The 12,973-nt window shown below is 37.3% G+C and overlaps 1 protein-coding gene across 4 annotated transcripts in view; it reads right to left on the bottom strand.

Annotated features, from left to right (window-relative positions):
- Positions 1-12,973, bottom strand: part of RPS6KA5 (ribosomal protein S6 kinase A5) — a 197,953-nt gene that overhangs the window by 135,422 nt on the left and 49,558 nt on the right. For all 4 annotated transcript variants that reach the window (XM_003902160.5, XM_009212132.2, XM_017961465.3 and 1 more), the window contains exon 2: positions 1,881-1,952. In XM_003902160.5, the coding sequence (XP_003902209.1) occupies positions 1,881-1,952 (72 nt within the window). The remainder of the gene's footprint in view (positions 1-1,880; positions 1,953-12,973) is intronic.

The raw sequence follows: 12,973 nt of genomic DNA, 5'->3' as shown, positions 1-12,973 counted from the left end.
GTCTCAAAAAGCAAAACAAAACAAAACAAAAAACAGACATGAGGCTAGAGAAGTGGCTGGTATTGATTACAGAAGCCTCAAGAGAAAGGCTTTTTATCTTGCTATAATGCTTGGCATTTTGGAAGGGATGGGCAGATACCCCTATATGGACAGGTGTAATCCATCCTGTCAGGGGCTAGAACTCTGAGGTCCCTGAGAGTGTGAAGCTAAACTGCAGTGGAGAAGAAAAAAGGTCTGTCGTCTGAGGCTCTCCCTGGTCTTCCAGGACAAGAGATTCTAGGCCTGCTGAGAATGGGGGGGGGCCGAGGGGGGGAAGAGCTAAAGGCCTCCTTTGTACCTTGACCTGATGGGAGAAAAATGACAGAAGCCAGTTCTCATAGCAGCAGTGACTGCAGAGCAACACAGTCCAGGGAGAGAAGTGAATAGGAAACATACACATGACAAGAGGCTGCATAACTGGCAAGGCCTAGCATAAAACTGAAAATGCGGTGCTTTGTTCATGAATTACTAATAATTTCAGAACAGTGACAGCAGAGCATTACACCAAATGTGGGGCTCTTGTACGTGCAGGGATCTCTACAACTGCATAGGTCATATCCCCCTTAAGTCAGTCCTGATTCCTGAGCAGCAAGAGCAGCAGTGGTAGCAAAAATCCAGAAGGCAAAGGAAAGTTCAAAGCACAAAACCAAGATCATGTAAAATCCCGCTACCACTAAGATTTTAGTGTACATAACCATGTATATCCCAGAGATTTTTCTTTTCTTTATTTTTTGTAGAGATGAGGTCTCACTATATTTCTCAGGCTGGTCTTGAACTCCTGGCCTCAAGGGATCTTCCCATCTTGGCCTCCCAAAGTGCCTCCCAAAGTGCTATGGTGGCATATGTCACCACACCCAGGCACCTAGAGATTTTTCTGCATACATATATACATGCAGATATTTTCCACATCCATATATACATGTAGATATTTATATTTACTCATATAATGTTTTGTATATTGTACATTCTCTTCTGTAGCTTTTTTAAAACTTATTTTGGAGAGCCTTCCAAAGTATTAATAAAAGTAGCTCATGTTAATCCAGTACATACATTATAGAACATATAGACCCATGTTCCATTTAACCAAAGCCCTACTGTTGGGTTTCTAAACAGTCTTAGGTTTTTCATTATTACAAATTATGTGCATTGAATATCAATAGAGTTAAATGAAGATTGAATAAGACAATCAATACAAAGCCCTCCACAGAGTACTTGGCATCTAACAAGCACTCTATCAATGTTAGTGATTTTTAAAAATATTGCGTCCTGGATGGGCGCAGTGGCTCACGCCTATTATCCCAGCACTTTGGGAGGCCAAAGAGGGAGGACTACTTGAGCTCAGGAGTTCGAGATCTCTCTGGCCAACATGGTGAAACCCCATCTCTACTAAAAATACAAAATTAGCCGGGCGTGGTAGCAGGCACCTGTAATCCCAGCTACTCAGGAGGCTGAGGCAGGAGAATCGCTTGAATCGAAGAAGCAGAGGTTGCAGTGAGCCGAGATCATGTCACCGCACTCTGGCCTGGGCAACAAAGCTAGACTCCATCTCAAAAAAAATAAATAAAATAAAATAAAATAAAATATTGTGTCCTGTGTAAGGCTGAACTAATTTACATTCCCAACAGCACAGTAAAAGGGACTGGTTTCCCTAAATCTTTGCCAATTCTTGTAATATTTTGCCTTTTGTGCTTCTATGAATAGTCTGTTCATGTTCTTTGACAGTTCTCCTAATGGATTCCTCATGCTTTTTAAATTTTAATTTCTATATTGGGGATATCAATCCTTCATCATAGATATAAGAAGTACTTTTTTTTTTCCTTAAAAATTAACTTAAGACTTACCTCCAGTTCCTAGGACCTTCAGGAGCTCAAAATTTTCTATCCCCACCTTCTCTGCATGTCCTGTCAAATTAGCTAAAAGAAAAAAAGAGAGAGAAAAAAAAAATTAAGAGGGTCAGCAATAGAAGAAGGCTCCTGGGGGCTTCTCAGGTACCAGCAATGCTCTATTTCTTGACTTGAGTGATTAACCAGGGGTTGCTTTATAATTATTTGTTAAATGGTATAGCATATTTTACATAAATTTCTGTATGTTATACATTACAATAAAACTTTTTTTGGAATTTAGGAACTATATATATCATTTGTACCAAAAATTAACATAAATTAAAGTGTTTATTAGACTCTCTACTGACCAATATACTCCAAAAACAAATGAAAATTCTAATATGTAGACAGATACATAGTGGGGAAACACTGGATGGATTGAGAAGATGTATTAATTTATTCAACAAACATTTACTGAGTATCAATTAAGTTAAATGCCATCCCCAGGTTCTAGGGTAGGTTCTAGTTCCACTTCTGCCACTAAATACCTGGACATGATATAGTATGCATTCGTCACTTGAATACTCTATGTCTCCATTACTACATCTCTGAAATGAAAGTGTTAGTCTCAATGAACTCTAGGATCCCTATCAGCTCTAAAATTTTAGGACTATGTTTAAAAATATAAACTCTTCAAAAATGTATTCTGTCTTGAACAAATAAAATTAGGATATCTTATAAATTAGCATTTTCCATAACATATTCCATTGAATTCTAGTCCTATCTTAAAATAGGTGTTCTGTTTGGGGGAGAGGTGGGGAGCAGAGTGCTTTGGTAGAATAAATGTGGAAATGGTGGGCTTAAACAAAGTTACATGATTTCTTTACTGCTGAACCTTACAGATCCTGTGTTATGAAAATATGCATGTAGATCATCAAGACTAAGATACATTTGTCAATTTATTTAACCACAAAATTATTTTTAAGGGAGTATCTATTAATATTATGTGAACTAGTACTCTGCAGAAGTGGTTAAGAAAGGCTTGATCCAAATCCTAGTTATGCCATTTAAAAGCTGTGTGACCTTGCCAAATTACTTGTCTGTGTCTCAGTGCCCAATAATGTAAATGGGCATAAAACTACTTATCCTCAAAGCATACTGATATCTGCGATTTACTTTGAAATGTATTTTTTTAAATAAGATAAATTTATAAATAAATATAGCTATGAACACGTATGTCAAAAGCAAATACAACAAAATACTACTTGCAGAATTTAGGTAGTGAGTATAAGGGTATTCAACATACAATTCTTTCAAATTCTCTGTATATTAGAAAATGGCCATTATAAAATGACAGAAAACAAAATAATACCTACCACATAGAATTTAATGAGGATTAAATGAGTTAAATTTATACAGTGCTTGCTGTGTGCCAATAAGCAGTATTATATATAAGGGTTTGTAAATAAATTAATGCTTTGGGACTACAACTTTAAGAAAATAAAACTCAACTAAGAACTTTTGGAATTAAAAGCTTCAGGGCATAAATAATTTCAGTGTCTTTCCAAAGTTTAACTAAACTCATAATTTAAAATTTTAAAAAATTGTGGTTGAAAATACGTAACATAAAATTTACCATCTTAACCATTTTTAAGTATACAGTATTGTTAACCATATGTACGTTGTTATGCAACAGATCTTTAGAATCTTTTCATTCTGCAAAATAAACTATATCCATTGAACAACAACTGCCCTCTTCCTTCTTCTCTCAGACCGGGGAACCACCATTCTATTTTCCATTTTTAAGAGTTTTACTGTCAATGTATAATTTTATAGTAAGAACAAGTCAATGTACATGGCCCAGCCTAGAGTTCACATTGACATCAATATAGATCTAAAATTAATACCAAAAACATAGGTAGTATTTTAAAATAAACACACAATGGCTTATTTTTCTCTAATATGTCAAGCAGATTTTATAAAAAGCCAAACTCATGAGAGACAACCACTTTTGAAATAATGATTTGGCTCTCTTCTAACGTTAAATTCTATTATTTTATTATGTTAAAAAAGCTTAAGACATTATTATTAAAGAATCATGTGTTAAAAATAACTACTCCTAGTTCTTACTATTAGGACTCCTTTTTTATTTACTGAGATATGTACAAGCCCAGCTTTCCAAAAGCATTGTTCATATACTAGATTACATCTATATTTATATTTGCTTTATATTTATATATTACTTATCTATATTTGCTGTTACACTAAGAAGATAAGGAGTTATTTTTTGATACACAGAATTAACTTTCATAGGAAATTTTTAAAAGGTTATAAATTAATTACCCTTTCTTTTACAATGTATACTACCCAGGAAACCCTAGTCAATCACAAAGATTGTTCAGATAATTTGTGAAAGGCTGTTTTTGTTCATTATCTACTACCTCTATTATTTTGTTTCTGACATAAATTAACACTTTGCCCGCTACAGGAACTCAAGGCTTCTCCAACCTCCTATCCCCAGGGCTCAAGATGAAGGGCATCAGTGCCTTCTATACTCAGGGTTGAAGGTTTCCAGGTGATGAGAAGCAGCTTAAGGTATGTTCTCTTTGGCTCCTCCTCTCATTACTTCGGCAGCTGAGTTTCGTTTACTCTTTTTATTGCTTTTCCACCAATACTATTCCCAGGTGGCTGGTAGGTAAGGCAGAGCTTGGGAGAGGTTCTTCTTTCTCCCATAACTCAAGTCCTAGGTCTTAGAAAAACTCAAGAATGCTGGTCCTGAAAAGAGTTTAGCCCTAGGCTTATGAAGAAAAACCACTCTCTTCCACCTCGGTTCTGCTAGAGTTTAGATTTTTTGGAATTTCCTTGCTTAAGAATGGCAAGATTCCAGTAAACAATCTTAAAGGGTATCTGCATAGGGCAAAGGAACAAGTAAGTCCTTAAGCAGGTCCATGTGATCCAGCCCAGATCACCAAGGTCAAGGTTTCAGTTTGGGGTACAGAACCAGAGATCAAGCTTGCTATCATGTACTCCTTTATTTTGTCTTCACTTTCTTAATCTTACCTGGGAACCATGCAGTTGAAACTACGATAGGGTAGGATACAGAAATCTTAATCCTTACGATAGCCCTCAAAGCTATTGTCTGAGACTGTAACATTCCTTTGGTTCTTATGTTTGCTCAAAGGAAAAATTAAAGACATTTGAGCACCAAAAATCTATAGTTAACATATTTCTAAGTTTTACTAAGGTACAACTTACATATAATAAAATTCACTTATTTAAATAAACAGTTTGATGAATTTTGGTAATTGTACATAGTCATGGAGCCACCACCACAAGCATGATAGAAAACAGTTCCATCACCCTGAAAATTTCTGTTCCATTACCCTGAAAAGTTTCTGGATGTCCTTTTGAAGCCAATTACTTCCCGGGTAACTAATAATCTAATTCCAGTCATTATAGTTTCAGCTTTTCTAGAATTTCTTTTCTTTTTTTTTTTTTTTTTTTGAGACGGAGTCTCGCTCTGTCGCCCGGGTTGGAGTGCAGTAGCTGGATCTCAGCTCACTGCAAGCTCCGCCTCCCGGGTTTACGCCATTCTCCTGCCTCAGCCTCCCGAGTAGCTGGGACTACAGGCGCCCGCCACCTCGCCCGGCTAGTTTTTTGTATTTTTTTAGTAGAAACGGGGTTTCACCGTATTAGCCAGGATGGTCTTGATCTCCTGACCTCGTGATCCGCCCGTCTCGGCCTCCCAGAGTGCTGGGATTACAGGCTTGAGCCACCGCGCCCGGCCTAGAATTTCATATAAATTAAATCATACAATACATAGTTTCTTGGCTTTCAACTTCATTTACTTAGGCTACAGTCTTTGAGTTTCATCCAGGTTTTTGACAGTCTACTATTTTTCCACCAGAATCTTCACAGTGTGTGCTGTACTTAGCCTTTATTTCAGTTACTCCCCTCATAAATTAATCTTAAAGAGTAAAATAAAAATTTAAAAGGTGATATGATATAGGCCCATCTCAGAGCTCTTGAACTTAGTAACCACATGATTTTTTTTTTTTTTTTGCCCCTCTTCCTGACTCTGAGTCTTTTCCATTACATCTATTAAGCAAAGTAAGTAAACACACATATGACAGCAAATCAGTAGTAAGCTCTATCATATTTAGGCATGGGGGAATATTTGTCCATTATAAAGATTTTTTTCACTGTGTTGATGACAAAACACGTAAGAGGAAATGGTAAATATCATTACTATATAGAATCCTAAGCAACAAAAAACACATTCGAGCATGTGAGTCTAGGTGTCTAGTTTTCATTCCTATGCTATTATTTTGTCATTGTGATTAAAGCTTTTGTGCATGAAAGTCTAAAAATAAATTTAATTTCTCTTAATTGTTAACCTAAGAACAAGAGCTCAAACTTCTCTACAATAATATTAACAATATTAGAACAAGACTTATAATATTTACACATTTATTTCACCCTAAAGGTGAAATAAAACATTAACCAATTGCAGAAATTTGCACGTGTGAGTCATTCACATGCTTTAGTAAAGTCCAAAATATGCTGCTCAGATGATGTGAAGCTACCTGCATGCCTAGGACCAGACTGTACCAGAAACAGACCTGTTAGAATTGTACACTGTCTTTCTTCACACCCAAAAGGAGATGGTACTTTAGTCTAGTTGTAGGAAAAAAGGACGTTTGCTCCTTTTCCTATGCCAGGCATGCCTTTGCCCAACCCCCTTTCTAGTTCTCCCCAAAGGTAAGAAATGTGACTAATTCATTTACTCAAGAGTCAAAACTCCAAATGGGCACAATTAATAGGTAGACTCACTGTGTTAAAAGATCAGCCTCCATACAAGTTCTCTTTGGTTTTTTACCTCACATTTCTTCCATGGCCTGACAGATTGGCCATTCTCTTGCACTTCTCTCTTCAACATACATAGTAGTTAGTTAAGCAGATTCGGGGGTTCTCCTGGGACCTGGTGCTATGATCTGAATGTTTGTATCCTCCAAAATTCATATGTTAAAATCCTAATCTCCAATGTGATGGTATTTAGAGATGGGGCCTTTGGGAGGTAATCAAGTCATTAGGGTGAAACTCTCATGATAGGATTAGTGCCCTATAAGAAGAGACAGGAGAGACCATGCTTCCTCTCTCTCTGCTTTCCCCAGGCAAGGACACAAGAAGACTGCCATCTGCAAACCAGGAAGTAGGCCCTCACCAGACACTGGAGCTGCTAGCACCTTAATCTTGGAATTCTCAGCCTCCAGAACTGTGAAAAATAAATGTTTGTTGTTTAAACCAGCTAGTATATGGTATCTTTGTTAAAGAAACCTGAAACTAAGACACCTGATGCTTCTTCTCCATTCTAACCTTTTTTTTTTTTTGAGACGGAGTCTCACTCTGTTGCCCAGGCTGGAGTGCAGTGGTGCAATCTTGGCTCACTGCAACCTCTGCCTCCTGGGTTCAAGCAATTCTCCTGCCTCAGCCTCCCGAGTAGCTGGGACTACAGGCATGCGCCACCACACCCAGCCTTTTTTTTTTTTTTTAAAGTAGAAACAGGGTTTCACCATGTTGACCAGGTTGGTCTCAAACTCCTGACCTCAGGTGATCCGCCCACCTCAGCCTCCCAAAGTGCTGGCATTATGGGCATGAGCCACCACACCCGGCCCATTCTAACCTTCTAAGTCACATACCTGAACATGCTGGTCTCAAGATTATAATTAGATGGAGTTAGTTGGAAGGAAAGTAGGACGCCTCACTTAGGCCTTAAACCTAAACTACCTGCACCAATGCAGCTTCTACAGAAGAGTTTTCCACATTGGTGTGCTGGATGTTTGCACAACTCTTATTAAATTTGTACTCTGATTCAGCTATTTGTGCCTTGCAGATGGATCACTCATGACTCCTGAGGGAAAAGAGGGGCCTGGGAGAGCAGGGTTTGGGAATTTGTGGATGTCTGACTATAACAGCATAGTGGCACCAAAACCTCACCTTCAGCCTCTAAATCCTAACTTAGAAAAAGATTAACTCCTTCCCATAGAAAGAATGCCTTATGAAAACTTTTCGCAAATATACAAAACAACAAAGAGTATCAACAAACTAAAAACTTAGAATAGAGCTAATCAACTGGTACACAGCAGTATGACCATATCATAAGTTATTTGTTTCTGGTGTCAATTCTGATGACCACATGAGTTGTTAAATATTAGTAAATTTGGACTAAATCAATAAATATTTTAAATCTTTTCAAGGTCTACTTCAGGCATATCTCTGTCATGAATCAGCTTAAACCATGCTCCTTTCAAAAGCTCTCAGAATTTTTTTACATTAATACCTTAAGTTTAATCATCTAGGGAAAAAGAGGTGTAAATAGTTTTAATGCTCTCACAAAGGAATTTTAACCAATTTTTCCATGAATTTTGTGAAATCCCTTCATATGTACCTTTTCACATTCCCATCAACAGTGCAAGAGGGTTCCAATTTATCCACATTCTGTCCAATACTTACTATTTTTTTTTTTTTTTGGTAGTAGCCATCCTAGTAGATATGAGGTGGTGACTGATGTAATTTTAAAAACAGTAAACTTAAGGATAAAAGGAAAATGGTCTTTTCCTTCAGATTTAAATAACTTTGTTGTTGTTTTCTTTATAAAATTATCCAGGTTCACTGTTTTTTGAAAAAATAGGCCTAAAGCAGACCTTGAAAATCTCCCATAATCCCAACACTCAAAGGTAACTACTGTTAACCCTTGGCATGGTCTTCCAGGATTTCCACCACAAACCTATGACTGATAAATGGCTTCTGAACTTTCTAAGCAATTCTACTGTAAGTATAATTTGTATAATAACTTTTTAAAGTTGTGAGATGTTTGACTTGGAACTTCCCACTCCTATGGAGGAAAATGATCAGTAAAAACGCATTTTTCACTCTGTTGCCATAGTTTCAGCTAAGCGGCACAAATGTAATTGCACAGAGCATGTGCTGAAATCATTTGATTAGATCCAATGATTCACTTATGTTAAAGGCTTAATTTAAAAGCACTTTTACAATTAAGATAGAAATAAAGAGAACAACGCTTTTGAAGCCATTTCAAATACGTTTCTCAGTACATGACTAAGGCACTCATATGCCAGATTTTATTCAACGAATTAATCATTTATTAAACTTGAAATAAGATATGAGAAATGTAAGTTAATAAACAGGCCTGTGGAGTCTGTGGACATGAAGGAGAATATCATCATGTGAAGCTGGTTAGAAAAGCTCATTGAGAATACAGGTCCCCATTTACTCAATATTCAAGAGTGCCTACTAAAGGCCAATGTTCCAGGCTATGTGTTGGTCTTTAGCTAAGAAGTACAGGATTTGTACTGGCCAAAAAAAAATGAGAGGATGGCTGGGAAATTCTGGATATAAGTAGAAATAACTATGTTCCTAGGAAAGAATAATAAAAGGACTGTTCTAACTAGCTACAATTGATTTATGTGGGAAAAACATAACATAAAATAGGTACATGTAACTAGGTGGCTCAAAATCTGGAAGGCCAGACTAACTAGTTTTAATTGAATCCATAAGTAATAATGGCTCTCGACTTGATAAAAGTAATGCTTTAGAAAAATTCTCCTGGCAGTAGTGTACAATGTGCATAGAAGCAAGGAAAAATGATTGCTCAAAAATGATGAAGTATTGCAGTAAAAAAGATGTGTACTAATGAGGGTCTGGTCTGAGTAAAAACTAGAGGAAAGAGTGAACCCAAGAATCAATGTAATGCTCGGTTTAAGAAACATCCATTGAATACCTGTCTTGGGTGCTGAAACTAAAAAAGGCATAGGACAGGGTCCTCCCTTTCAAAGATAAATTAATTCAATTTCTGTTCCATTTTTTTCCCTATTGACCCCTGCTATGGTCTGAATGTTTCTCTTCAAAATTGTATGTTGAAATCTAATCCCCAGTGTGTTGACATTAAGAAGTGGGGCCACTGGAAAGTGATTAGGTCACTAGGGCAGAGCCCTCATGGATGAGATTAGTGCTCTTATAAAAGAGGCTAGAGTGAGCCTGCTGGCCCCTTCCACAATGTGGGGACACAGCTAGAAAGCACCATCTATGAAGCAGAGAGCCCTCCCCAGACACTGAATCTCCTGGTGCCTAGAACTGTGAGAAATACATTTCTGTTGTTTATAAATTACCTAATACAAGGTTGCCGGGCTTTTTCTTTTTAACAGAGACGGGGTCTCACTATGTTGCCCAAGCTGGTCTCAAACTCCTGGCTCACGCAACCCTCCCTCCTTGGCTTTCCAAAGTGCTGGAATTACAGGCATGATGCCTGGCCCTGTCTAAGGTATTTTATCATTGTAGCCTGAACAGACTAAGACAGCTCTATATCTAAAGCATAAGAAATGCAAGTCTGGTGAATGGTAGTGTTACCAACAGAATAAGGAAGTGAAAAGAGGAAGTTTTTTGGTTTCAACAGCGATTTTGAAGTAATGGCAAAAAAATCCCAAAAGACCTGTCATGTAGGCAGCTCTAGACAAGGAACTAAAGTTCTCCAGAGACACCATGCACAGTTACTAGGAGAAAGGCAATGGCTAAAGCTTTAAGACGAACGCCCTTCAAGAGACCACTCGAAAGGAAAGGCAAGTCTTGATGATTACCTAGAGTTATGAAGCAAGAAGAAAAAGAACCAGAGAAGTGGTTCAACTAACCATGTATGAAATTCAAAGAAAGAACATCAAAAAAGAAGTATCAATGCAGTCAAATGCAGCAAGAAGGTGGAAGTGCATGAAGACTGAGACACTCTAATTTGGTTAGGTCAACAGTGATTTTTTTTTTAAAGAACGATTAATAGGGGAAGAATGAGAAAAAAAGCCAGATTTCAAAAGCATAATGAAGGAAGTGAATTTTCACTACATCTTTTACTAAATTTTTTAAAGTTTACTAAACTTTACTAAATTTTTTAAAGTTTAAAAGGAGGAGATGTTATTTTTAAAAATAAAACAGTCAAAACAGAATGTGGATTATTTGTATGATGGCCTACCTTGACATACCATGACATAACTGTTAAATAGGATAGTGACCACAGAAATAACCCCCTTTGAACTATAAAGTCAAACAGCATTGGCTGGACTCTAACCATTCAGGCCGTAAGCTGGGAGCTAGAAAATTTTTCCCAGAATAAAAACAAGCTAGCTCCAAGAACCATGGGTTTTACAAGGAGATTTCATAGAGTCATAATATCCTGGATCATCAAATTGTTCAATAACATTGTAACACAATAACACAGCCCACAATAAAAATCCAAGCCTCAGCCTAAAAGTACGTGAATAGAAAAGCTTGAGCCTAAAATTTACACAGGAAGGTTGCATTACAGGGGTGTGGATGGAAAAACAAAACAGTAACAATTCTGTTCAAGGAATTAGGGTGTAATGAAAAGGAATACGGGGGAAATGGGAAAGAATCATATGAAACTTTTTTCCAACTAAAGGCAGATGACAGAGAAAACCCATGGAAAAAGGGAATGTGGGAAAGGCTAGAAAAAGTAGAGACGGGAGGGGTGGTTCCTAAGGGAGCAGGTTCTTCAGGCAGTGATAAACAATTGGATCCAGGACAGAAGGGATTTAAGAATTCAAAAATACAGAGAAGGATATGTTAAGGTGTCAACGGCAGGAAAAAAACAAACCATAGGCTTTCTCACCAACACAAATGGTCTCTTAAGGAAGCACCAGAGAAGCAGTACCCTGGAGCAACAGTAAAACGCCTCAGCAGTCAGCTTGGCTAAAAACACACCTCAGAGGATGAAATGAGATCTATGCGAAGTCACCTTACGAAATACAAATCACTGTATGCAGATTGGAAGAACTTGAACTTTCCTAATCAAAAGAACAAAAATGTATAAAAGAATGGACAACAAAAGATAGACTGGACAAAATGGAAACTAAAAAACAGGCCGGGTGCAGTGGCTCAGGCCTGTAATCCGAGCACTTTGGGAGGCTGAGGTGGGTGGATCACGAGGTCAAGAGATCGAGACCATCCTGGCCAACATGGTGAAACCCCGTCTCTACTAAAAATACAAAAAATAGCCAGGCGTGGTGGCATCCAGCTACTCAGGAGGCTGAGGCAGGAGAATCGCTTGAACCTGGGAGGGGGAGGTTGCACTGAGCTGAGATCGAACCACTGCACTCCAGCCTGAAGACAGAGTGAGACTCTGTCTCAAAAAAAAAAAAAAGAAAGAAAGAAAAGAAAACTAAAAAACAGAATTCCAAATTAGGCAATGTGTTTCTAGCACTATCCATGGGACAATCTAACCTGTCGATTCAAACATCAGGTTCCCTATCATGGAAATGGCTGCATCATGCTCTCAAGCCTTACTGTCTTTAGCTATTAGACCACTTGACCAATTCCTTTTTTCTAATTCCATTCTCACCATGGAAAGGTATCATTTGAGTCCTTCCGTCTTTTGCTTATAACTATAGTTGTCAGCATGAAATCAAGACATGAAAACACGAATAGCATAATGATCCAGTGTTGAATGAATCCTATTTGCCACTACCAAGGCACATTTAATTAATAGCAATATATACATAAGATTGCAGTAAGTAAACCATGACCTACTCAATTATTTTCTAATTTTTTTATATCAGAAAAAGGGAGAACAATTATAAAAAAGCAACATTGTGAGACTTAGTTGTGAATGCAACAGAAAGGACAGAAATGTATAGTTTGTTGTAGCTAAACTTAAGCCATAATTTATTATAAATGATCTACAGAACATCAATTTCCAAAACTTACATTTTGTTCAAAATCTTGTCCAATTTTCAGTTACTCGACAGATTTTTTTTTCCTTTGAGACATTAGTTCATCAATTAAAACAAAAAAAGAAGGAAACAAAGGCTAACATGTTAATAAGAAAGTTCCTACTTTTGGCAAAGAAAGGAGTTTCAGTCCTAGCCCTTATTCCCTATTCCTCAATAAAAAGTTTCACTTTCTCCTTTCCAACACTTTTGGTATTAATGAAATCTCAATACTAACTTCTAATTTTCAAGTTCTGGTATGAATAAGATCATGACATTGTATTGCACATATTTTCGTCTTTTTAAAACTGTTCCACCAGG

This window comes from Papio anubis, chromosome 7, assembly GCF_008728515.1.
Source record: "Papio anubis isolate 15944 chromosome 7, Panubis1.0, whole genome shotgun sequence".
In the NCBI taxonomy this organism is placed as follows: Eukaryota; Metazoa; Chordata; class Mammalia; order Primates; family Cercopithecidae; genus Papio; species Papio anubis.
This window is presented reverse-complemented; position numbering and strand designations above follow the sequence as displayed.